This window comes from Physeter macrocephalus, chromosome 2 (assembly GCF_002837175.3).
Source record: "Physeter macrocephalus isolate SW-GA chromosome 2, ASM283717v5, whole genome shotgun sequence".
NCBI classification, from domain to species: Eukaryota; Metazoa; Chordata; class Mammalia; order Artiodactyla; family Physeteridae; genus Physeter; species Physeter macrocephalus.
In genome coordinates, this window is record NC_041215.1 from 66265859 (window position 1) to 66293739 (window position 27881).

The 27881-nt window shown below is 40.0% G+C and overlaps 1 protein-coding gene across 5 annotated transcripts in view; it reads right to left on the bottom strand.

The window, feature by feature from the left end:
• Positions 1-27881, bottom strand: part of ITGB6 (integrin subunit beta 6) — a 147839-nt gene that overhangs the window by 13097 nt on the left and 106861 nt on the right. For 2 of the 5 annotated variants that reach the window (XM_028478357.2, XM_055088100.1), the window contains 4 exons: positions 27755-27852; positions 22564-22683; positions 17037-17203; positions 11131-11245 (listed from right to left, as the gene is read on the bottom strand). In XM_028478357.2, the coding sequence (XP_028334158.1) occupies positions 11147-11245; positions 17037-17203; positions 22564-22683; positions 27755-27852 (484 nt within the window). In that variant the 3' untranslated portion in view covers positions 11131-11146. Of the gene's footprint in view, positions 1-11130; positions 11246-17036; positions 17204-22563; positions 22684-27754; positions 27853-27881 lie in introns of those variants that run through there. The other 3 variants (XM_055088087.1, XM_028478347.2, XM_028478358.2) reach the window with 2 other exon arrangements.

Consider the following 27881-nt stretch of genomic DNA (forward strand, 5'->3'; position numbering starts at 1 on the left):
CCATGGCTCACGGGCCCAGCCGCTCAGCGGCATGTGGGATCCTCCCGGACCGGGGCACGAACCCGTGTCCCCTGCATCGGCAGGCGGACTCTCAACCACTGTGCCACCAGGGAAGCCGAGAAATGTCTTTTTTTTAGGGATATTTTTTCTCACATCTGCATTTGACCTTTAGATGAGGGGAAGCAGGAGACAGGAAGAAAACACTAGCATAAGGAACTCTAGAAATCTGTAAAATAACACTTTTTTTCAATGGCTTATGACTCTGCTTGGTTTTTTTCCCAAGGAGTATGTGTGGTGTGTGTGTGTGATTAGTACATACAGTAATGCATTTCACACTTAGATAGAATGAGTAGACTTCAGAACCAATGAGTAAACAAAAACCAACCAACCAATCAAATCTGAGCAGCCAAGTTAGATATAAAATCTTAGAAGCATGTTACTGAAGTGTCTGGGCTAAAAAGTCTGTGTTTTTAAGGGTACAAATGAACTTATTTACAAAACAGAAGTAGAGTCATAGATGTGGAAGATAGGCTTATGATTACCAGGGGATAAGGTGGGGGAGGGATAAATTGGGAGATTGGGATTGACATATACACACTACTATATATAAAATAGATAACTAACAAGAACCTGCTGTATAGCACAGGGAATTCTACTCAATACTCTGTAATGGTCTATATGAATCTAAAAAAAAAAGAGTTGATATAGGTATATGTATAACTGATTCACTTTGCCGTATACCTGAGGATAACACAACACTGTAAATCAACTATACTCCAATAAAAATTTTTAGAAGTCTGTGTTTTATTTAAGGAGAATATTTCAGACCCATAGTCTTATGAATGATTCTAACATTGGGATATCAGGTTTCCATCCAATTTCACAGAAATGGTATTTGAAGGACAAGGGGCTGCACTAGGCATTCACCCTGAGAAGCCTGATGAGGGGTCCCATCTGCACTCCAGCAGCCATCCCTTTCCAGGCCAGGGCATCCCTGTTTCCGAAGCTTCCGGTCCATCTTAGGCAGTGCAGGAAAAACGCTGACTATGTCTTCCCTTCTTTTCCTAGGCTCCATGAAGACCATTTGCCTTCCATTAGCATTGTCTTTCCTCAGACCACAGAGTAGAAAGTACCATCAACTGTCTTGTATCTTTCTTATAGAAATCATATTCCAGCCCTTTTCTAGTTGTCTTATTTCTATTTATGGATATCCACATTTTCCTGAGTCACTTATTCCAAGATGGTCTCTTGGGTTATTTCTACAGGGGTTAATCATCTCCATTTGTGCTGATTTTCACTAGTGTCATTTCCAGAGTAATTTAACTTCCCGTTCTGGGGACAGCACACTTGCCCTCTGTGGGCTGGATAAAGGGATGCTGTGCTTAAACCAAATCACCCAGGCAGCTCGACAGTACTTTCTATACCATTCCACTTCCTCCAGTGTGATGAAATACTCTGCCTTCTGGTTTTTTCTCTGGTCCTCTGCCTTTAATTGTACTCCCTGAGGGGGCTGTGTGACTCACCTACGTGAGCTACAGAAAATCTGTGTCTCTTTTCACTATATCTTTTATGTTTTGACTGTGCTCTCTATTCAGGCAAATTCCAGTTTATTAGTAAGAGCAATTATTTTCAAGAAAGGTTAAGCCCAAATCTGAACTGGTCCTGGCTTGTTAGCTTGAGTTTCTTAAAAAATGAAATCTGAAATCTGTTACTTGTGTTCGTTATTTCTCATAAATAGTTGCGGCCTTGTTATTTCCATCAGAATTCTTAATTTTGCCTATAGGTCCTCACGACCTATATTATTCCTCTACTCTCTGTCTCCCACCCCCCAGTTTTGCCTACTGCCTTCCTGTTTCTCAGAAAAGCCTGCGATTTGTTTTCTGGGCTGCCCCTCGGGGGGGACTGGCTAGGGAAAGGACTAAGTGAGTTACATTATTGTGAAATTATTTTTAGAGCTGAGCAATGACCCCTACTGGTGTACAAATGTTAATTTGAGAAATGTTGCTCGAAATTGTTTTTCCTTTGTCTACCTCCATAGCAGATACGTCTGTCCTTTGAGTCCCAAACCCTTCCAAGTGTCAGCACCCAGTGGGTTATGAATAAAGTCTTTTTCACATTGAGACCTGAATTTCGCTGGTGGTATTTTCATCGTGGTACCTAGAAGACTTAAGGGACCTCTTCTGAGGTTCATGTTCACCTCTAGTATGTGGGGATCCCCAGGGGGCACGTCCCATGCCCCATGGCAACCTGGTGGTGCTCCTTCTGGCACCTGCCTACATGGCACCACACCCAGGCCTGGAACATCACTCCAACTCCACTGCCTGAGCTGAGTCTGTGCCTCCAGGCCCCCCTGAGGCTCCCGTCACCCTGTGTGATCCCTCCTGAACTTGTGGGCTCTGCTCCACAAGCAGCCCTGGCAGGACCTGTTCCATGATGGCCACTCACCTCTGCACCACAGCTGGATGCTCTGCCTTCCCAACCAACAGAGACCATCTGTCTTTCTTTTGCCATTTGGAGGCAGCTCCTCTCTACTGTGTTCCTCTGTTTTCAAAGGGGCCTCACCATAGGCCACAGGGTTTAGCAGGTCAGACTTCAGTTTACACAGAATTCTTTTAAGGGCTGGTTTGAGAAGCTGTCACCCCATATACTCAGAACCAACATTCTCCTCTTACAGTTTGACCCTTGTTCTGAGTTATCTAGCTCATGGTATCAGAGACTTTTCTATGTTATTCTTTTTCATGTACTTCATGGTTTTTCCAAAATTTGTCTTCTGTTTTACCTCTTCCCTTTATATCCCCACTTCTCCAATTATACCTAGACTCCAACCTTGGATACTCTGCTCTTTTTGACAGAAGGGATTATTGGAGGCACTCAGTTAATAAACACAGCTATCATTTCCTGCATATTTATTGAGTGTATATGTCAAGTACTTTAATATATTGTTTCATTTAATTCTCACAACAACCCTAGGAAATAGGTGAGAATACATGCAGTAGTGATAAACAGAAACAGGATGAGGACAGGAGTATCTGTCAGATTGTTACCTCCTCCCTGTGAACTTCTCAGTACGTGAAGTTAGACACATTAAATATTCACACCCTGTTACTGCCTACATCTAAGTCTAGGATATTAAAAGGTAACTTTGTGTGCCAAGAAAGTTGCTTTGCAGCTGCAGCATAAAAATTACTATGTATCCTTTCCTGTGTCCATCTGGAACTGAAGTCATTTTCAGGTTTTTTAATTAATCTTAGAGTTTTATTAAAGCATGGGTTGGTTATCTCTTAAAATGAATATTAGAGCTGAATAAACCAAATAATGACTGAACATGACCAAGAAAGCCTCAGAAGAAAAACATTGTATATATTTTCTTGCCTTTATGACAAATTCATCTCTTTTATTATTCCCAGTGTTTTTAGTCTTCTTTTATTTATATTTTTCTTCTCCAATTCCATCTTCTTAGTAAAAGAGTTTCCAAAATCTGACACACTTCTTGAAATCAATGAAATAGACATTTAATATACCAAAACTATGCAAGATACATTTAATAGCTAGTCTGCTTAATTTAAATGTTCATTTTCCCACTGCAGTGTTTATAAAACTAATAGTATTTTGTAGAGAATATAGTAGAATATAGTCATTTATTACAGTAGATGAATAAACAAATAAAAGAAGCATAGTTTTTATTTTTATAAAGTATGAAACAAAATAGTTGTTAATCAAAGGGGAGAATTATGAAATAACTGTTAAGTTTATTAGTAGTATTAAGAAGTGTTTTTTTGTAAGACATTTCATAAAGGCGATTACAACTTTAATTTGAGCCCTTTAAACACTGTAACCTAAGAAGAACCCTTAAAAGAAGTTTTAAGCAAATGGTAGTCATCACCTTTAGTATTTCAAAGACTAATCACAACTTGTATCTCCACTAGCTTGTTTGGGGAAACAAACAAACACAAGGGCTTCCAAATTACCCATGCTGGAGAGCCATTCCTGCCACAGTCATTACTATTTTCTGATTTCTTTTGCCATCACCATCAACCCAGTCCCACTCCTGCCTCTTCTTTCTAATTAATTAGCTAGCAAAGTGGGGCACTCGTCCACTTTTCCCTCCAATTTCTCTGTCTTGCCGCCCAGGCTGGGCCTCTCTGAGGTGCCGGATGAGGGCTTGCAGGTGTTGGCTTCTGCTGGAGCAGCCGCGAGGGTGGCCGGGGGGCAGTGAGGAGAGCAATGTGTGCACTCAGCAAGGACTTGTAGGAAGACAGAGGCTCTTCAGTCAGATAACCAAGTCCACCCACTTAGCATAACACACCAGTGTCCCACAGAACGCCCCTGTGGATGTAGAAGTCTTTGCTGCTGAGAGAAGTTTCCTTGACATGTCAAGACCCCTACCTCCAAAACATCCTAAACTTTCCTGCCAGAACTCACAATGTGATCATCACATGTATGCATAGTGGCAGTCCTCTGAGCTATCTGACTTAAAGGGTGACAGGCAGGGCTCTAGAAGGAGAACTGAGCTGGACACGCCCCACACTGATGCTCAGGCTGGCTAACTTGGTTGGTTAGAGTCTGATGCTCTGAAAGAGTCTTTACTTTATAGCTAGATTGATCATAACCCTGCAGGGAAGCCTACATGGTTCAGGGCAAATCCATGATTACATCTGGGAAAGCAACTCTAAGACATATCCTACCAGATGCAGATTAGTAGTAGCGCCTTTCTTGGCATACAGAGGAAGGGGCAGAGCCAAAGGTGAGCACTGCCATTGACCTTCAGGATAGTATGGTGTTTAAGACTGAGGCTTCAGAGTGAGATGCACTCAAGTCAAAATCCTGCCCTGTATACATGTCCATGCCACTCTCTCACTTCGTCCCAGCTTACCCTTCCCCCTCCCCGTGTCCTCAAGTCCATTCTCTATGTCTGCGTCTTTATTCCTGTCCTGCCCTTAGGTTCTTCATAACCATTTTTTTTGTACAGTCCATATATATGTGTTAGCATGAGGTATTTGTTTTTCTCTTTCCGACTTACTTCACTCTGTATGACAGACTCTAGGTCCATCCACCTCACTACAAATAACTCAATTTCGTTTCTTTTCCCTCAGCTTTCTGAATGCCAGTTTCCCTCTTAGTAAAGTGGGGAAAACAATACAAGCCTAAATACAATAAGATACATAACATACTTTACATAATGCTGGTTATGGTAGATAATCAATGAATGGTGGCTTTTATCATTATTATGTCCTTAACTGGGATTTATAAGACAGTAGAGCATGGTGGTTAAGAACATGGATTCCAAATCCAGAGTTCAAATTCTGGCTTCAAAGCATGCTAAGTTTGTGACCTGGGCAAGTTACTAAATATCTGTAAAACAGGAGATACTAATAATACCATTCCAAAGGATGGTTGTGAGCTCTGTATAAATGAGTAAATAAAAAGCTCTTGGAACAGTAGATGTTACCTATTTTTATTAACAATGCAAGTTATTTAATGCTAGTAAGTTACACCTATTAAAATAAGAAACAATAAATACCTCCATTAAAATAATAGATGTATCTAATAGGATACATCTATTAAAGTAAGGAAGAAATGTATATGTATGTATATATGCACACAAACACGCACTGATATTAGGTCTAGCAAAGCCAGCTGGATGAAAAAAAAACACAGTGACTTTTTCCCCAGTCAGTTATTGACAAACAGTGGAGTTTCATGATGCACTATTTTTCAATGTTGACCTGGAACTGGGTTGGCTACTATACAAGGACCATGAATGTAAACACATTTCAGGCTAAAAAAGCATATACTGTTTGAGCAGTAAGTCTCCACATTAAATGTGTACCTAGAAATCGCAAAGATCAGATTGAAATTTCAAACTGACCTGAACTTCTGTGGGATTTGTAAAACCTTGAAGTTGTTCACAACACCAAAGAGCATGTGTGAGTCTAATCTGTGCCTTCCAGGGCCCGGTCTCTCCCAGGGTCTAGCTCCAGGACAAGCTTAAGAGGAAGAATTCCTCAGCTGCCCGTGCTGCTCCCTCTCTGCTGGTTGTGCAGCCATGTGGGAGAGAACAGAAGATCACATATTTGACCCTTCGCTCAGCCTAGGGTGATTCACATTTGGATGCCTCTAAAGCACAAGGGAGGCGGCATTTAGCAGGCTACAGCCCACATTTAACAGGCTACAGCCCACATTTAGCAGCCTACAGCCCACATTTAACAGCCTACAGCCCACATTTAACAGCCTACAGCCCACATTTAACATCCTACACTCCACATTTAATAGCCTACAGTCCACATTTAACAGCCTACAGTCCACATTTAGCAGCCTACAGTCCACATTTAACAGGCTACAGCCCACATTTAACAGCCTACAGCTCACATTTAACAGCGTACAGACCACATTTAACAGCCTACAGCCCACATTTAACAGCCTACAGCCCACATTTAACATCCTACACTCCACATTTAATAGCCTACAGACCACATTTAACAGCCTACACCCCACATTTAACAGCCTACAGCCCACATTTAACAGCCTACAGCCCACATTTAACAGCCTACAGCCCACATTTAACAGCCTACTGTCCACATTTAACAGCCTACAGCCCACATTTAACAGCCTACTGTCCACATTTAACAGCCTACAGCCCGCATTTAACAGCCTACAGCCCGCATTTAACAGCCTACAGCCCACATTTTAACAGCCTACTGTCCACATTTGACAGCCTACTGTCCACAGGTCAGAAGAATTCATACGTTGGCCCAAGTAGCGACTATTTGACCAGTGTCCACCATCCTGGCCTCATGTAAAACTCTACTCATTTAGTACTAGAGCATCCTAGCCCAGCTATTAAAAGAGGCCCTGACCACTTAAGTTCCCTTGCTGTTTAGCTGTGTTGGCTTGAGTCTGCTGCTGTATAATGAAATTTAATAAAAGGGAGAATTTCTATTTATCACATTTCATTTAATCCCTGTTTCTCATTCCCTCTGAATAAGGGGAATGAATAATGAGTTTTTTTCCCATTTAGATTTCCATAAAATGAGGCTGATATAAAATCATTATGAATAACATTTAAATAAATTTACCCTCTTGAGAGATCAACTTTCTCCTGCAGTTAAAGAATATTATTGGTGGGATCGCTTCTCTCGTATTATGTCCCTTTAAGAAGTGCTGGAAGAAATGGGTGTGGAGAGGCGAAGAGAGTGATTCAGAGGACTCTTGCTTGCTTTGAGAGGATTCGGGGTTTTCCATCTGGGGAGGTTTCACAAGAGTATTTCAGGGCACGACTGTTTCTTATGTTGAGGAGGGTTAAACATGAACCAGATTAAATGCACCACGTGGCCTCAGCTGAAATCCCCATGGTGCTGGGCCGTCTCACGCTTGCCTTGGAGCCCTGCAGGATGCCTTCGTCAGGGGAACAGCAGGCCCCAAAGGATGAATACATTTAAAATGAACAGCCAACCACTCCCACCCCCATGTATCTCATTCTCAATATCACCCAGAGTTGCTGTCCCAAGAACTTTCTCTTCCCTTTCCCCCAAAACTTCCTGCCTCTTCCCCAAACCTAGCTGGGTAAACATTTTGTTTCTTTCCCCTCCTCTTAATGGCTCAACTCAGATAGACTTATTCTTGCATTCTTCTTTTAACATTTCTGTTTTCTTAATTACCCAGGTTTAGCTGCCACGCTGGACTTGGGCACAGGACTTGTTGTGGCCCCCGACCCCTGGGGAGTTAGGTGGAAGCTGGGGCTCTACCCCAAAGGGAACTGTGTGAGTAGGTGTTGGAGCGACTCCCAGCTTAGACCCAGGGAACAGGTGGAGCCAAGGGGATCTGGGATGTGTGTAAACTGGATCCAGTACCCTGATAGTGTATATTTATTTGTTTATTTTCTTCTCCCCGACTTGGGAGCATAGGGATTGGTTATTTTGTTCATCGCTGAATCCATATTCATAAGAAATGTGTCTGGCATATATTAGGTACTCAACAATACTGATTGAATGAATTTATTGAGCCCCTGCTATGTGTTGGGGATTGTTATAGGTGCTAGAAAAGACAGGAACTGCCACCATCTAACAGATGGAAAAACTAGGAGAAAAGTGACTTTCTCAGGGCTATTCAAAATGGAAGCAGTTTCTGGATTTCCAGACACCTGGCCTTTCGTCTACAAGAAACAGCTTGTTTCTGAATATTAGCACTCTTGACTTGACTTCCCCTGTCTTTTTGTAAAGAGAGGGTCTTTCTGAGTGAAAGGATTTTTTCTAAGCTGACTCCTTTTGTGAGCATTTAGTCTTTCTCTGCTTAATTTTTCTGATTTGGAAAATGAGCATGGCATCATGGAATCTATTGGGTTGGCCAAAAATTTTCTTTCGGGTTTTTCGCATAGCATCTTACAGAAAAACCCAAATGAACTTTTTGGCCAACCCAATACAAATGGATGCTCAGGAAGACAGCACTACCTGACTGTATTAGTTTGCTGGGGCTGCCATAACAAAATACCACAGACTGGGGAGCCTAAAAATAAGAAATTACTTTTCTCACAATTCTGGAGGCCAGACGTCCAAGATCAAGTTGTTGGCAGGTTCTTCTGAGGTCTCTCTCCTTGGGCTGTAGATAGCCATCTTCTCCCTGTGTCTTTATGTGATCTTCCCTTCCTGCATGTCTGTGACCTAATCTCTTCTTATAAGGACACCAATCATACTGGATTAGGGTTACCTCATTGTAACTTAATTACCTCTTTAAATTTCTTATCTCCAAATGCAGTCATATTCTGAGGTACTAAAGGTTAAGACTTCAGAATGTGAATTTTGGGGTGAGAATCACTGTTCAGCCCAAAACACTTACCCTAAAGAACTTGATTTTACAAAATGGGAGGTAATGTCCAGGCCTGTTTAAAAACCTCGTGATGTCAGTATGGTAAACATGCAGCAAATTACAGCCCATGCCCTGCTGTCTCCTGCCTTTGGTGGCTGCCTCTTTCTGCTCTTCTCCTTGGCCCCAGACTGAGACCAGCAAGGCGGTCAGAACAGGTCACCCAGGGATCCAGAAATCCAAGAAGAGGGTTTTGTGCCACGTAAATAAAAGGAATTATCATTCATCTAAGGTTCACTGTTTAAATTACCATGTTTATTTATGTCAACACAAAATACAATAAAACAACTTACAAAAAACCCATTTTATCATCATGTAACATAACTCTTCAGTGAACAGAAGTACTACTGTTAATGTTTTGGCCTTTTCAAGGTCCAGCCTTGGGTCAAAACAGTATTCAGAGAAATAGCAGATTCTTTTCTACCTTCCCCAATATACACACAAAGGAAATTTATATATTCTAAAATCCCATTCCAGTAATAATATAAAAATATCACATGTAGAGATGAATATCACTATTGTGTCATTGGTATTGCAACTTCCTTCTTGCTCTAGATTTCCCACTGACCCTGAGCTTCAGTCAGGAACGTATGGGTACATCAGCCCTTCAGGTTTCCCAAGTGATTAGTAATTCTTTTAGTATAACTGTACACTACCCAAGTGTCTAATTTACCTGAGTTATTTAGAAGCCTGAAAAAAAAAGTCTCCAAGTGATCAAATGTGTACCAAGCTAACTGATAGAATTGAAGAGACTTACTGTAGATTAATCTGTGCCAGTTCAGTGGATAAATATGAAGCCTCCATTACCTAATGAAGTACTCACCTAGTAAAAGGCTTCACATTACAATTTACTCAAAGGTAATAAACATTGCACAAAAGTACAAGACCTCACCTACATTCCAGTAGTTTAAGTGCTATTTGCTTAGTCACTGACATTGTCAAACAAATGGTAGTTATCACTTACCTAACAAAATCTTTCTATCATTTCACTGACAAGAGTCAGTCTCACCCTGTGGAAAGAAGCAATGGCTTGGAGCTAGAAGACCTCAGTTCTGGAGCAGTTCTACCCACTCTCTGAGGCTTAGTTTCCTTGTGAGGATCAAATGAGAGGAAAGTGTTTTGTAAAGCAGTATTAACTATAAAAAATTATATTCTTCAGAGTTTATCTCTTCAATTAACCTATGGATCCCTAATTACCCACATGTATTTTGCAAGTAAAATCTTACTTTTTAAAGTAACATATTCACCATATGCAACTGAAATGTGCAAGCTGTGTTATGCAAATGAGAAAAGAATATAGATTCAAATAAGCCTGTTACTCATGAGAGACTTGTGTACTCTTGATGTGTTTGATTTAAAACCACTAAAAATTTTATTCTGTTTAACCCATGGTCCTTTTGTATATTATTGGAGCTCTTTTTGAATAAGCTATCTAACCATTTAAAGTAAATTTTTTAACAAGAAATTAAAACTTTCACATGACATTTACAGGGTTTACATGACTGTGAAACTGAGTAAAATGGGTTGAGAAATACAGAAGGAGTAATGGTTTGAAAACTCAGGGTCAATAGGGAAACTGAGTATAGGAGTTTATTTTCAGGTAATTAAACATAATCTAATGATAGGCTTGTTATTTTTGTTTTTTACTGGTGACTTCCTAATTTATAAATTACTTCTTCTTCATCTGTAAAACAAAATACTTGACTTTTGGGTACATTCAAATCCGCAGAAATTATTAACACTTCATTTTCATTCTTACATGTGGGACATTTTTGGAAGAATTGCATCCTATGGCTGAAATAAGTCAGCATCTCATTTTTTCATAAATTAACAAAAAATCCTCCTTTAGGAAAGGGCAGATTTACTAAAAGTTTAGAATTCATTGGCAAGTGTGAGTATATAATGTGAACGTATGGACTTTGTGACTTTGCTGAGACAAAGATGTCAGGTATTCCTGCAAGAAATGAGATTCTAATTTCAAACATTTTTCAAATGCAAATCAGGCCCCCATGAATCATTCTGATGATTTTTTGAGGCATTAATGCAACAGAGTTAGTATTCCTGAAATGATCCCCAAAGTCACCCCTTTTTTAAGGATATGTCTCTTCTTGATTATTTTGAACCTGCCAACATAGTCTCTAATCTTCACACAGAGAATGACTGATCTCCAAATGACCTATTATTATCTTAAACCAACCTCATTTTGAAACAACAAAGAAAGAAGAATTAAATAGTGCATTAACATTTCATATCAGTGAAACAGACTTTTTCCGTGCGTAAAGTAGTTCTATCCATCCGTGGAAAGGTCTACCTTTTGTTTTTCCCTGTGTTTATAGGTCACATTTTTAAAGGTACTGGTGGAGCCTCTGTACAGTGGATTGGTTCCCTAAAAAAAAAAAAGTCCAAATGAAAGTATGTATATTATGTTATTACATGGTTTTAATATAGCTAAATAATTTCATTGTATATTACAGATTGGAAGATGAGAGTCAGGCTCAATCTTGAAAGCCATTTGAATAGTTTTGATTAATTTGATATGTCATAATTTTAGCATTTAAAAATATATATATCTTTATTTTTTTTTTTTATTATGAAGAACCAGCCCCATGCGTGCAACCTAGAAATCTTACCCTTTTTGGAAATGCACTAAATCGTGGATAGAAAGCAAGACTTTGGCTGTTTTGGTCACTGCCGTTTTATCAGAGCTGAAAACAGTTCAGCTAGCTCACAGTAGGCACTCGGAATTTATTGAATGAAGAGAATGAACCAATAGGGGACCCAAAAGTGAAATGTAAAAAATAAAAATGGTTGGTGTGGGGAAAAAAAAATAATAAAAATGGGAAAAGTGAACTGGTAGAAGCACACAAAGGTGAACGACACAGTATCTGTCTTTAAGAAATGTGCTGCTGGTGAGAGGCATCAAACAAGGGCACAAATAATCTTGCTAAAATGAGATCAAAATTCAGAAAGAGTGACAACTAGCTGCTTGAGAGAAAGATCCCCAGGACAGCAAACACCTGATGTGGATAGTAAAAGAATTCAGTGGCTTTTCCTTACTAGAGAATAACAGTGTGGGAAGGAGGGAATCACAAGAGACTGACATGTGGGACGCTGGGCTCATGAAGGAGTACAGGTCCCAAGGCAGGTTGGGCAAGACAGCTTTGCCCTTGGGGCAATAGAAAGGTTGTGTGCCAAAGCCTGGATAATTCAGTTGTGCTATTTGGCTGTAGATGTGTTTCCAGGTGCCGTCACCAGGACCAGAAGGACCAAAGCTCTCTAGGTGTTTGAAGAAATGCCCAGCCTGATCCTTCCACTTCTCTCCTTTGGTTTCATTGTTCCAGGCAGGAACAATGTCTGGGTAAGGAACAGTTTCTCCCCTCCCATTTCCCAAGGTAGACCACACAGGCTGTGGCATCACACAGTCTGGGTTTCAAGCCAGCTCTACCACAAAACCTTAAGCAATTCCGAGTTTTGGCATCCTCATCCATAAGAGAGATTACCAAAGTGCCCACCTGGTCCATGAGGTAACGTACTTCAGCAGGTGCCTGGCACATAGTAAGTGTTTAATAAATGCTGCCTCTCCTTATTAGTACTCACTTATAACTCTTCTTCACATTTGGAATTTCCTTTTCTTTTAGGTCCTAGAGAGGGTACTAAAGATATTTCCCCCCAGGGCTTTGGGACTCAACATTTCCAAGCCCATTTCTGAGTAGTATGGAGTCTGGGTACCACCTCTAACCCTCCAAATTACTAAATGTTATACATTGGTCTCCTTATCGCATGAACTGCAGAGATGGTAGCAATTTCTAGGCATAGATTTGAAAAAAACACAATTGTACTTGTCTCCTCAGTACATTTCTCTCGCCTCTCAGAGGAACTGAATAAAACTGAAAACCATTCCCTGGCCTCTCCCACTTGTTGCCCTTGGATTCGCTGCAGTGTCTTCATTGTGAGGAGGAACCACACCTGCACCTGTTTCTACATTGCCCAGAGCCAGTGGCCTGACCTCTAACCGAGTAACAGGTTACGTTTGTGAGAGATGCTATCTCAGTAATGAGGGCAAAAAGAGAAGAGGTTACCTGGTGGTGGATGATGAGTGAAGGCCAAGTCACCATATTGCTTCTACTCCTGAGGTCAGCCTGGATAATCATGAGGACCCTACAGTCCTTATTTAGTCTTACTATGATAAGAACTTAAGATTTGGAGGGTGTAAGGCAGCCTGATGTGGTCTTAGATGCAAGTGGAGTCTCGTTTGCAAACAAAAATCATGGGTAGAATTCTATTAACTTTAAGAGATTGCAAGCTATTAAGTTTAAGTTGGCTACAGAAGAATAAAGGACTCAACTAAAGAGGAAAGATGGAAAAAGTAAGATGTGTAGGCTGGGAATGATGGGTAGGGTACTGTCCTGGAGGAATAGAAGGACTTAGGAAACAGAAAGGACACTCGGTTAAGAGTAAATAGTCTGTGAGCAGGGTCAGGGAAGATCTTTGTAGGACTAGGAGTTCCGTTGTGGGCCCCATCCCAGATCATGTCAAACATCCCACACTAAAAATAATTTATATGCACGACAAAGGAGGTGCCTTAAGTTGCAATTGACTGAATACACCAATGCTATCTTGCGGACATTTAGTTGAATGTTTAATTTTGATTATGCAGTTTTCATTCTGTGTTTTGAAGCAGCTTTGTTTATCAAGGTCTACAATATTTGTGGTGGGGGGAAAAGCTAGTTATAGGGCCTGGGCATGCTAATAGGGTTGAGGGATAAAGCAGATCCCACCACAGTCGGAGGGTAAGGTGGAAGCTTAAAAGTAGGGAAAGAGCAAGCATACATTGTCAGGGGGCAGTAGTGTTTCCTGTCCTCAGCTGATGATCAGAACTCAGGAGAATGAGCTCATACAGGATTTTGTTGGCAGCAGAAAGTGTGGCAATGTCCCACACAGCCTCCTCTAGTGCCACGTAGGTGGCAACCTCCCTACCTAGGATTTCCAGCTGAGACACAGCTTTGGGTCTGGCTCCATTTCCGGTGGGTCTGCACTCCTGCACTGTTTAGACAAGGTCAGGTTTCCCCCAACCATCTGGGGTGACCAGGCTGATTCCCCCAGGAGTCTGGGGGTTGCTAATTTAGGCTGTGGATTTTACAAAGGCAATGGCACATTTTTAGAGCTTGAAAAAGTGGTATTAAGAAAGCTCTCTGTCACGACCCACAGCTCCCTTAATGATTGCCTAACTGCCAAACGCAGACCTGATTTGCTTAGCACAGTACAAAATCAATCCATGACTGCAACGAATGTCAGACTGAAGATTTTTTGCCTCTAGTTAATGACTTGTCATCCTAGAAAAAATGTCTAATCAAAAATGGATTTAAATATCTTCCCTTTGTGTTTTCATAAAGAATATGGATGGGGGGGTTATTTCTAAAAGCATAATAAAAGGTAACCTTTCTTCATAGCTACGATGAATGAAATGTTTCAGGAGCCAAGAACAAAGCTCTTTCTCATCCTGAGCTCTGTCACCTTTAGAGTCTAATGGGGGCCTCGGGGTCAGAGGTCCCACTACTGTCCCCGGAGATCCCCAGGGGGTTGAAGACCAAATTCAGTTCTTCAAGAAGAAGTAGGTTTTAGATAAAAACAAAATCAAATCGAGGACCCAAAATGGATGCACTGAGCAATATTCTTTTTTTTCCAATAGGACATATTAGTGAAATTTGAATTGAGTTATTTGAATTAAACCTCTTTTGCATCCAAGTGAATAATTATGACCCAGTCATTATCTAGTCCAGAACATCAAACACTTGTTATTCAAAGAAACTCGATTTAACAGGGAATAATATTTTTCTTTTATGCTTTTATCTGTTTAATGCATATTTTTGTTCCATTTTAGGTGAAGAGACAGCAAAAATTCAGCATTTGAATTTCTGTCATGTTCTACATCCTGAGGGAAAACAATTCATGTTTTGGGGGAAATTAACTGTTAATTAAAATGTTATTTTAAAGATATTAATCATTTTTCAGTATTCATGCCTTTGTAGGAGAATATGAAAATATGCTGGTTAGTAGATACACATCACATAATTGCCCGAGCATTTGTTTGCGAACACCTACCTATTCCTTCTAGGAGGGTCAAGGCTGTGCTTGGTAGAAGAGGCTGTAATTAGGATTTTAGCTCCACTATGGACCAACAGTTTGAGAAGTCTCTTAACCTCTCTGAGCCTCAGTTTTCTTACATTCAAAATGGGAGTGTCAAGAGAACTTCACAGGGCTGGTGGCTGTTGAACTAACTGCTGCTATTGTGTTTTGTGCCAACTTAATCACATTCTTTTTTGTTTGTTTGCTTGCTTGTTTCTTTTTCAAATTATTTTCCCATTTAGATTATTACAGAATATTGAGCCGAGTTCCCTGTGTTATACAGTAGGTCCTTGTTGGTCATCTGTTTTATATATAGTAGTGTGTATGTTATCGTTACAAGAGGAAAGGGTGGGGTAGGGGAGGAACAGATTGGGAGTTTGGGATTGACCAGTACACACTAATCAGATTGTTTTGCCTGGTTGCCTTCTGACCCCTGCCAGGCAGTGGTTGAGAGTTAAAAACAATATCTGTGGCCAGGGGGTCAGGTGAAGTTAATTGCTCCAACACTTTGGCCTCATAGTACTAGGTTCTAAGTCACCAAACTAACCTGTCAGGTTACATTTTTACCTCCTTAGAGATGGATACATTATATCCTCATTGCAAATCCTCACTTGACATTCCTAAGGGTTTTGTTTAATTAGGAAAAATACACACACACACAAAAGAAAAGGAAAGCTGTATCAAGAACCTCTGTAAACCCAGATTCAATAGTTATGAAGATTTTGCCACACTTGCTTAACTATTCCTCTCTCTCTCTCTCTCTTTTGGCTGAATTATTTAAAAGCAAGCCCAGCCTTCACTCCTTTTTCACTATAAACCTTAATTATTTTCTAGCAAAGCCTCATGCCATTATCATACCTAATTGAATTAACCATAATTCCTAGCTATCAGTCTAATAATCAGTCTATATTAACTTTTTTCCAGTTGTCCAAAAATATATATTAGAGTGTTCAAATCAGGATCAAAACAAGATCCATACGTTGCATTTGGTTGTTCTGTCTAAAGGCATTTTTAATGGGAAGATAAAGTAGATAAAAATTTTCTTTGTCCATTGTCCTGCACCATATATTATAGTTGTTTCAAAATAACTGCACAAGATATAAACATCCCTTATCAAGATAAATTTATCCAAAACAGAAAATTCCATTTGCTTTAGGTATTGAAGATATTATAGACCTAGAGAAAAAAGTGTTAACATCAATTTACTTAGGGAGATGAACCCAGAGGAGCATTGTATTTGCCTGTATTGCCTCCAGTGATATCGCTGTTTTTAGAATCAGCAATGTAAGATAATTGCTCTCAGATAGCTGGACACACCATTAGAGAGAGAGAGATGAAATTAAAACCATGAAATTGTTTCTGTGGGCCTCTAGAAATGGAATTATCTCTCCTGTGGAAAAGAAACACAGAAAATTGGAGTCCTGTTTTGTGTTTGCCTACTGTGAAGAGGAGACACATAAATTACATTTATTGAGTACATATATTTAAAAGTTGATACTTTGGGGTTTTTTTTTTCAGGTAGCTGTTTAAAATTTATGTTTTTCAGAAAAACTAACTGGATGGTATTTAAAAAGTCTTCTTGACTTTGTAACTTATTATGAGTAATGAGTATTTCCATGGAAATTGGCATGAACTGTCATACTACTCATGAACATTATTCCATTAGCTCTAACAACCGATTTATGGAAATATTTAGATACAGCACCTATACTTTATCAAATGGGGCCTGCGGGATCCTCCTGGTGGTAAAGAATAAAATGCATTTCCTTGATGTTCCTAAGTAGCTATACGGTATAAGCAGCTTCACGAGACGCTTCAGAGTAGGGGAAATCCTCACTGCACTGAGAAACAAATGTATGCTGTGAGGGCTATCTGGGTCCCAGATAATGGACAGAGGTCCCTTTGTCCCCAAAGCAGAACAGAAATCAGCTGTTGGGGACGTGGTGAGAGGAGTAGAGAAAGAACATGACATTCTAACTCTCCCAGCGCAGAAGAAACCCGACATCCCATCTTTTGCACAAGAAAAGGAGTAGCCCCTAATGTACACATACCGTTTGCCACTTGGCCTTGGACCTTTCTGTTTCAAATTTGGCAACTTCTTTCCGATCATGAAATGACACCAGCAGCTTCCAAATGCACAGTAGGACGACTCCAATGAGAAGAATAGCCAGCGAAACCCCCAACATGATCATGGGAATATTCGGAGGTTTTGGACAGTCTGTGGAAACAAAGAAAATTATGTTAAGAAAATGGTACAATTAATGTTCTGATGTAGCGAAAACACTTCTCATGAAATTTTCCAACCATACTTTTTCTCCTTTTGTAACACCTTTTGTTTTGCTGAATTAAAAAAAAAAAAAAAGTTACTTGTTGAAGGGTAGCCCTATTCATTCGAAGTATAACAAAAGATAAAGTAAGAGTTTGGTTATTCAAAGCAAATGGGTAGACACTTGAAAGGCTGACTCAAAAAGAATTCGAATTCAAAACAGTGACAATTAACACACATGGAATATTTAAAGGATCAATAAAAAGACTACAGTTTACTGGTCTAAAAAGACAGTTTACTGGTCTCTTCTGGGTATATGATAAAGCAGAAATGGAACGTGCTCACAGAAACACACACACACACTTTTTCATGGATTTTCTTGAACCGTATAGGAGATTATACTCAATATTAAATACAACCTACCCCTGGGAAATATACTACTTGCGCTTCCTTTTTTAATATATAGACAGAAGACAATCATGGCTTTCAGTTTTATTTCAACTCTAATGCAGTGCCCTGGTGTCCTGGAAAATTCCTGGACTGGGTTCAGGAGAGATGGGTTCCATTCCCATCTGATGGACAGTAGTTGCCTGAAACCATCAAGTCCCTCCCTCTCTCTGAGCCCCAGTGCCCTCATCTGTAAAACAAAGATGTGGGACTTTAGTGTTTCCTTAGCTTCCTGATAAGTTTAAGCCCAGGTGCTCATGCTTATTAAACCCACCCCTGGGGCTTCCCTGGTGGCGCAGTGGTTGAGAGTCCGCCTGCCGATGCAGGGGACACGGGTTCGTGCCCCAGTCCGGGAGGATCCCGCGTGCCGTGGACCGGCTGGGCCCATGAGCCATGGCCGCTGAGCCTGCGCATCCGGAGCCTGTGCTCCGCAACGGGAGAGGCCTCAACAATGAGAGGCCCGCGTACCGCAAAAAAAACCAAAAAACAAACAAACAAAAAAACCCCACCCCTGAAATTGCTAGACCGAACCCCTGAGATTCTGATTCGGTGGGTCTGGATGGAGCCACAAATTTTTTATTATTAACAGTATCCCAAATGATTCTTATCTTCAGGGAAGTTTGAGGAGTTAGGTGTTCTGTATAGTCCTTTGTACTTGAACATTCTATGAAATGTTATTTTGACTCTATTGATGATAGTAATATAATTTTGCAATTACTCAGTACCTTCTCTCATTGACAGCAGAATGACTAATAATACTTGTAATATGCCTGGGAGATGATACATTTCTTAATGAAACATTATAATTAAGCTCCCCCTTTGCTTTCATGGGAGAAAAAAATCCCACACAAAAATTATCATTAAATATCTGTTTCCCTCTGCAAGAAGTGAGGCAAATCCATGGTATCTTGGGAGGAAATGAATCATGCTTAGTTTATCCTAACTCGTATTGCTTTTAGATATTTAAAAAGGAGGGTTATACACACAGGACTAGTCATGCTGCTTTCAAGGTAAGATCTATAGCTGATCTGAATTTGAGAGGAATTAATGGCCCCCTAACAGCATGATGCCTGGCCTCACACACTTTTGTTCTTTGGCCAAAAAACCGTGTAAGGAGATTATGCAGAAATAAGTAAAGGAGCTAATAAAATAGGTACTACAGTATGAAGATCTAAAGACTGTTTCTAGCATAGCAGATGAACCATGGCTGCTTCTAATAAGTTAGCAACACTCCTGCAAAGAAAGTGGCAGGCCTGTGTCAATGAGAACATATATACTGGCTACATCTTTGACTGTGAAATGTCTGGGGTGGGGCATAGGATGTTCTTGCTCGAAGCAAGATGAAGCTTGCTGAGACCCTGCAGTCAGAACATGAATTAGGAGAGCTCTCCAGTAGGGAATAAATAATGGAGAAACAGGCATGGCCTGGTGGAGATAATTATTTTAAGAACTTAGAGTCATCGGGAATTAAACATGTCTCAAGAAAGGATTTTGGCCCAAGCTCCAGAGCAGGTATTACACAACAGAAATTTCCACCTTCCATACTCTCTTTAGTGTTTCTTGATATGTCAGAAATATGTCAGACTAAAGACGTATTTGTAGGCGGGGCAAAATGTTTTCTCCATCACTGTGTTCCGTCCAGGGTTGCCTATTGAGTCTGGGTCAGCGCTGCGCCTAATTCTAAGGTGCTGAGTTTCTAATGCTGCCAATCTGGTTGCACTGCCACATGTGGCTATTGCTCAATAGTCACTAGAAATGTGACTTTTCAGAATTAGGTTTTGTGTTAAGTGTGAAATACACACTGATTTTGAAGACTTGATATGAAAAAAGTAAAGTATCTCATTAATAATTTTATATTGAAATTACTGAAATTTATACTGAAATAACAATATTTTGGATGCAATGGATTAAATAAAACATTATTTAAATTAATTTATTTTATGTTTTTTAATGTGGTTACTAGAAAATTTAAAATTTCAACGTGGTTTGCATAACATTTCTATGGGAGGGTGCTGATCTGACGTGGGAGAGTGCTGATCTGACCTATTTTGGGGATTCAGATATTTATGATGCTCGTACAGCCAGTGAGAGGCAGTATAGCACAATAGTTAAGAGCACGGGCTCTGGGCCAAACTGCCAGAGATCCCCAATCAGGGCTGGTACTTAATTGCTGCAGGACCTAGCAAATTATTAACTTCTCAATTTCCTTACCTGCAAAATGGAAATAATAGCAATACCTGCTTTATAAGGCTGTTGAGGGTGTTAAATGAATCAATACATGTAAAACATATAGCATAACACCTGACATATGGTATTAGTAAGGGCTCAATAAATGAGAGCTGCTGTTATTATTATTATTATTACAACAAATGCACCCTTCTCGCTTTTCTATCCTCAAGACCTCAAGGGCTTGGAATCTCCAAATTGGAAACTGTGGGTGTAACATCCACACCCATATCCCTGCTAGGAAGGCTCCCCAACTATCAATCACTGACTGCGGCTCTCATGAATGTGGCTGAAAGTTCCTCCGGAAAAAAGACGAGTGAAGCTCTCCCTATGTTCACACACACACACTGATGGTGACCCTTCACTGGGTTTTTTTTTTTTTCTATTTGTTTGAAGAATACTGGGCATCCTTAACCTTCACATCCTCTTTTCTTATTTTGCCTCTTTTCTCTCCTTGCTTCCAGCCAGCTGCCCTGGGATTCTCTGGTCTTAAAGCTGTGAGAGGGGACTATAGATTCCTGGGGACGGACTCTGTCTTCAGGGCTCCTGGAAGCTTCAGGCCAATCGAGGAGCTCGAACATTTACCAGGAAAGAAGCATCCTTGAAGCCGTCAGGGGACTCCTGTTAAACTTCTGGGAGGTCATTTCCCCCTCACTTTTCCCTGCTACAAAAGCATAGGGAGAATTAAAAGCTTTAATAAAAAGATATCAGGGCATCTGAGGGCTCTCAGAAAGTTGGCGTGTTGATGTACCACTCATATTGTGTGGTTGAATAAAAGAAGAAAAACCCAACAGTTCAGTAATGAGGAAGCATTTATCAACCAAAGGCATGTTTCACAAGAAAAAAAAAAATCAAAATCAAACCATCTAGATACAAAATTCCCTGAATTAAAAACAGAACCTACTCTGGAAGTTCATTTCTGTTTGGAACTTGCTTTTCCAATGGAATCAATATTATAAGGAATGGCTTTGATTTCAGGAGAACTTGCTAAAGCCACTGCCACGGTCACAAACAGAAGATGGGGGTGTCGTGGAAGAATTTGACTTTATAAAATACATAATGAGGAGGCCGGTTTTCGTACTGTAAAGTATTTCTTCCTTGTACAGCAGGATTCACCCTAGATTTTCTTAACTAATGATCTCTACAATGCCCTTTACATATGCATTTCAAAGAAGTCAATTTACAGAAGCTTTTCAAGAGCGAGTCTCCTGGTGCACTCTGCCCACCTGAGTGGCAAGGCCACCATCATACACTTGTCTCTTGCACTGTGCCCACCCCTCCCTCCCTGACCTTCAGCACTGCAATGTGATACTTTTCTAATCGTGTTTGCTTCGTTAGTTCATAATGTCTTGAACTTACTTTTTGGTAATTTTGTCATTGCTTTTCACACTCTTAAGTGATGGCAGCTTGGTACTCTTGGTTTCAAATTCAGGACTTAATACTTTGTCAGCCCACCGATAAACCAGCACACACAACAAAACACATCTGTCTTCTAGCCTGTCCTTGCTGCTATTGTCTGGGCCGGAACTTAGGCCTCAAGCTTTTGAGGGAAGGAGGAGGAGGCTGCTGACAAGATCTGGAGAGGTCTGATTTAATGCAGCTGTCATTTCTGCCAGAAAGGTTTAGGGACACATCATTAACTGAAGACAGAAAAGGTGAGGCACCTGTGCGTATCTAAGAAGGCAGCCAGGGCTTTTAGGGCAGAGTCACTCAGAGGAGGTCTGGAAGCCACCTGTATCGGAGTCGCCTGGAGAAGTGTTAAAATGCAGAGTCCTGGGCCACACATCCAGCCTGCTGACTCAGGAGGCTGCCAGTTTAACAAGCTCCCCAGGTGAAACTTACTAAAATTTAAGAACTTCTCAACAAAAGTATCAATACCTTCCCCACTATTTTCTTTTCTACCTGCTACAAGTTTCCCTCTCCCCTTCACTGAAGATGAGATTTTTATTTGAGGGTTCCCTGAGTCCCAAGCCGACTCCATGAATTGGTACGGAGAAAAACTCACAGAAGCAACTCACAGACTCTGACTTCCTTTACAGATCACTTCCTTCCTTCCTTGTCTCTTCACATCTTTCCTGACTCAGCATTATCATTTAAAGACCCATTAGGTAGGTTATGAACTGGTACATATTTTACATGTGTTATTTCATTTAATCCTTGAATCAACCCTTAGAAGAAAGTACTGTTATTTTTCCCATTTTACAGATGAGGAAATAGAGACTCGGAGAGACAATTATCTTCCAGAATGTCAAGGAAGTGGTGGAGCAGGGTTTGAGCCAAGGTTTGCCTGAGTCAAAGCTCGTTCTCTTAAGACTGCTATGTTCCTCTTCCCTGTTAGTCTTTCCTAAAAACATACCTTTTGCTTTCATTGCATTTAATTGGTCCACCTTTCTACAATTCATCAGCCAGCTTTCGGGGATTGGTACAGAAACACTTCTCTTATTCTTTGGTCTTAATAAGAGACGTTGGAACATATCAAACCTTTCAACAGGTATCTTTCAGTCATTGGGAAAGTAGAGGCACTCCATCAAAATTTGGAAATGTCTTTCCTGGCAAGCTACCCAGAGCATCTTTCTGGTTGTTTTCTCCTCTCCCATGTAATATCTCTTACCACTGGCAAGGGAAGGCATGCCACCCACCTTTCTCATTAATGCTGTGAATGATGGTTTTCCCTTCATTATCTGTAGTTATTAGGAATGTAATAAGACATTCATTTTCTCCTCGCAGAGAACAGGAAACAGAACTATCCTTTGAGAAATCTGTAGATAAAAGAGTCATTCATTAGGTTAAATGAGATTCCAAAAGAGATTTTTTTAAAAGCAAAGTAGCACTGAGTTTTATTATACAAATAGGAATTTTCAACATTGCAGAATAGGAATAGAAAAGACATAGAATTTTCCCTACCCACTGAGGTTTTAGTTTCTACTCCTGTTACAGAAGAACAGTTCCAGGTGTGGTCAATCAGGACTAACCATCGAATGCACCCATCAAAATGATGGTAGTAGGATTTCAGTAGAGTGAAGTACTTCAAGGCAGGTATGCTTAGCTGTCTTGGGAATAGAATGGCTCTGATTACAGTAATGAGGAAGCTATTCGTTCTCCTTGGCTGAGAGCATCTGGGAGGAAGCTGAGATTATATTTCAGAAAGGGACTACACAGTCCAAACTGACAGTGGTATTTCTAAAGGGGCCTTTCCCACAATGGCATAGTCAAGATTGCTGGCCACGTATTGTCAAAACAGTAAATATAAATTAATATGAGGAAATGGAAATTGAAGTGTTATGTAGCTCAGGGACCTCAGGATAAAGGTAAATCCCAGAACAAAAGGAGACCAGGATGACAGTTGGCCTACCACTCAGTATAGCCCTTTTCTCAATTAAAAAAAATTCAGTTTTCCCCAAATCTTTTCCAAGTAGAAGAAAAATTTTGAGCTTATTCAAGAAGCAGAAAATGAATGTCATGACAGAAATTGATAATATAGTAAAATGGTCAGTCTAAGATGTTAATACTATTTATGAGCCATTTTAGTGATCTGGCACCTATGCCAAAATTATGCAGGATTTTTCTAATTTAAAAAAAAACTTGCTTAAAGTTCTCCTATCTTCTAAGTTAGAGACTTTTTTTTTTTTTTTTTTTTTTTGCGGTACGCGGGCCTCCCACTGCTGTGGCCTCTCCCGTTGCGGCGAACCCGTGTCCCCTGCATCGGCAGGCGGACTCTCAACCACTGCGCTACCAGGGAAGCCCAGAGACTTTTTAATGATACTGTTACAAACACTTTTTTTCAGAAACCTGTAAATAGAATGACCTTTTGCTCTTATCCTAAAATTTTAAGACATATGATCCAAAATTAGTGTATTATGACACAATGGGTCAGAATACAAAACTGGGACTGTCCCAGATAATCTTGGACAGTCTTGTTAGACCTATAACTTTTCTCATTAGCTTCAACATAAAAAGATTTTAATAAAACAGAATCTACATGTGTTCCTCTGATTCTAACAAAGAAAAATTAAATAATAGTCTATTTTTTGGTTCAACAATGCTATAGCCATAGCAAGATAGAAAATTAAGTTGTTTTTGCATTTAATTTATAAGTTAAACATCTCATGCCAGAGTCTGTAAGAAGCATGCCTGTATTATCTATCACAACAAGGACTAGTAGAACATTTGGCATTATTAATAAGATTTCAGAGGATAAATTTAAGTGAACAAACTGTCTTTGAATCCATTAGAAGCATCTATTTACATATGAATATTAAGAAATCTAATTACAAATTATTCTCATCTGGTCCTAAATGTTTACCATCATCTAAATCACCTCAGAGTTCTGCAGTGATGGATTCCAGGGACCCACCCTGGCTATTCTGATTTGAGAAGTCTGTGGTTTGGACAGGAGCTTGCATTTTAGTGAATTGTTAATAATATTTTTAATGAGGTGATTCTGATGAAGAGGTTTGGGCACCTCTGGGCAGCACTTGATTAGTGAAATTTGTGTTATTTCATGTGTTTGACAGCAACAGAACTGTATATATAATTCATACTTTGGTCATTTTTAGATGACCTCCACCACACATTCTCCTACCAAACCATCCAGTTAGCAAGGATTCATGAAGTCTCTGGGAATATGCTTTTTTTTGTTTTGGAGTGTTTTTTTCTTTCCCTCCCCGTCTCTGCCGTGACAGTGGACACCCGCCCTGCTCCTCTCAATCTTACTCAATGGAACATTTTATTCTCAGGTAGAAAATATGTGGACAGCTCATAATACTCCTTTCAGTAATATTAATCCTGCTTTTTTATTTTCCCTTAAAGAGCTACACTGAAGCACAGGGAGGCTTAATTTACTTGGCCAGGATTTTTAAAGTTTTAATGGAACTGCTAATATGACCTTTGAGTCATGACTCCCTTCTTGCTTTAATTACTTCACCACTCCTTTTCATGACTGTTATGACTCTAGACTTAGCCTGTTTTGTAGTGTTTGGGTATTAAAATGCATTATTGAATGTGCAGTGAAAAGGTCCAGCTTGGGCTGGAGATTTGCATAATTAGCTGCTAAGGTTTTCTTTTGTTGTTCATTAGAAATGGACCTTTCATTTTTACCCACTTTTATGAGTGCTAGCAGTGCTGTTCTAGAATAATACGATGAAAATAAGATCTCAGGCAGTCCATGAAATCATACTTAGAAAAGGAAGAAATGTGAGAATGGAGGTGAAAAGGCTGGGGTCTGGGAAGGTCCAGAAAAGATGTGGAAAATATAAACTGTCTGCACCATTGAATCAAGATAACTATGTGTTTAAGACCTCGCCTCTGGGGCTAAGGCAGTAGTTCTCAGAGAAAACAGTTTCCCAAGGGGGGAAAAGAAAAGAGTTCTGTGGTCAAATAAGTTTGGAAATCCCTCTACTCTAATTCCTCCCTTTGCTTCTCCTGCAAATTCACAATGCACATTTAATTTAATATACATGACAACTCTCAGTCTTGCAAAGAAAACAAAAAGCTTAGCTTTCCATTTACAAAATTTATATGACCATGGGTGCTTTTGTCCATTTAACACTTTCAGAACTAGTGTTCCATGGAACACACTGAGTAACAATGCTCTGAGTACATGAATATTGGGGTAAATTAAAAACTTCTACTTCAGTAAAATGGAATGAATAAAGTTAAACCACATGTCCTTAGAAATACTCACACAAGTCACCATAGCACAGGTGAGGAATAATTTATTCAGATTATGAAGTTTATGGTTATCTTACTTTACTCTCCATGTCCTTATTAGGGGAAGAATGGGCTGATAAAAAACCGCATGGAAGAGCAAATATGTTGTGATAATTTCAAGATGGTATGATCAATAACACAACTGGATGAGTAACTTGAAATAGGACTTATAAAAAGGCCCATTAGAAGAGTGACTTTTTTAATTCACAGGCTGACAAAGACAGTTTTTCTCTCGAATTCATCAAGATTAGTGCTTTAAATGGTACTAGTAATCCAATTATTATTTTTGATTTCTGAGTTAGAAATAGTTGTAGTCCCCTATTTTGAAGGTAATTTAGTCAATTATACAGGAAGAATAATGCAAAAATTTTAAATGGCACTTGAGAATCCTGTCTTCCTCTCAAATCCAAGCATTTATGATAACCTATACTCAGAAAACTGTGTATTTAAATATAGTAATTCCCTGTTCATGATTTACATGTTTCCAAGGTTTACTTTTTTTTCCCCTCAGCACATTAGATTTCTCACGCTGCTAGTCAATTCAGTTCTAGTCATTTGCAGGGCATTTTCTGCAATTTTTAGTCATTTCTTTAAAACACTTGGTAAATATCCCAACTGTTTGCTGTGAAATGAAGACAGAAGGATATGCTGAGATTTTGTACTAGTTACTAATGTGGACAGGCCACAATGCCACTTTACTCGGTGCTTTTACTACATCTTACCTTCGGTATTAGTGTAAGGTACATACCATCTTGTCCAATTTATGGCTATTTGGCATATTTATCTGAGGCACCAGAAAAGCACAGGCGAGGGGTTTCATGAGCACTAATCACGCCCCTCCATACGGGGTTATTTAACTGTGCACAGTCAGAAACCTCAATTTTAAAACAATGTTGGTAAGTTTCAAAACAATATAAATATCACTAACTTATTTCACTTTGGAAATGGATTAATTTCTGTATTCTAGCTTCGTCTATTCAAGATACATATCCTAGAGTGTCATAAATTATCGTCTTGGTTATTCCACTCCTGAGATGCACCGTGGCGGTGCCTCTGAGGTGTGCAGAACAACATCCCTAACTGAGCAGTGGAATAAGGCAGGGAGTTTGTGATGATGGAAAAACAAATCCCCCCAGATGGTCCCTTTGGGAGAAGTCAGTCATCGGCTTTGTTTTAAAGTTCACAAGTTATTTTTTAAACGCCTGCCCAGCTAAAAATACAACCAATTTACAGATTTGAGATAACATTTTGCCATTAGAAAGAATCTGATTTTAAGTAAGCAACTTCAAAAATGGCGGGTGGAGGGCTTCCCTGGTGGCGCAGTGGTTGAGAGTCCGCCTGCCAATGCAGGGGGCGCGGGTTTGTGCCCCAGTCCGGGATGATCCCACATGCCGTGGAGCGGCTGGGCCCGTTAGCCATGGTCGCTGAGCCTGCGCGTCCGGAGCCTGTGCTCCGCAACGGGAGAGGCCACAACAGTGACAGGCCCGCGTACCACAAAAAAAAAAAAAAAAAAAAAAAAAAATGGCAGGTGGAAGCAAGAGCAGAGTTTGCTTAGCAGTTAAAGGTAACAGGCCCTTTTTGTAGTTTGGGACCAAGGCAACAGGGAATTAAGGATGACCATGTAATGCCCATGTTTGGAAAGCTGGGAGTAAAAGCATATGGAGGGAAGGGCAGGAAAAATGGCCACTAACCAGAAACTGCCTGGTGTCTTGAGAGCTGCTGTCAGAAAACCCATATTATACCTTACTTTGTCCTATCGTGAAATAAGGTAATCGGACGATAGAGGATGATTTCAGGTTTGGAGGTTAACATTTAGCTATTTCTTCAATTTTCCACTCTTCTAATTCAAAAAAATATAGCATTCTGGAATTCTCTCCAATTGCATGTGTTAAGCAGAGATGAATTTGCAACAGAGCAAATAACATAGCCGGGACTTTAAATTGCTTGTCTCCCAAACCATCAAGTCTTTAGCTTTCTGGAATGTATTTACTCTTAAAAATGAATGCGAAGGAATTAACACCCTAGTACAAATGAGGTCGAGCTACTGAAAAGCCCTCCACCGAGTTTCTGCCTCTCCAAAAGTGTGCAAAGGAAAGGAAAGCAATTTCAAACAAGTAGAACCTGCTTCTTCATTGATGGTCGCACCAGCTAATTTGCATTTGTCAACACAGTCTTCTTGGGCCTGGCCATCTGCAGACAGGTAGCATTCAATGCAGCTCCTGTGAACATTATTCAACAGAGTTGATCA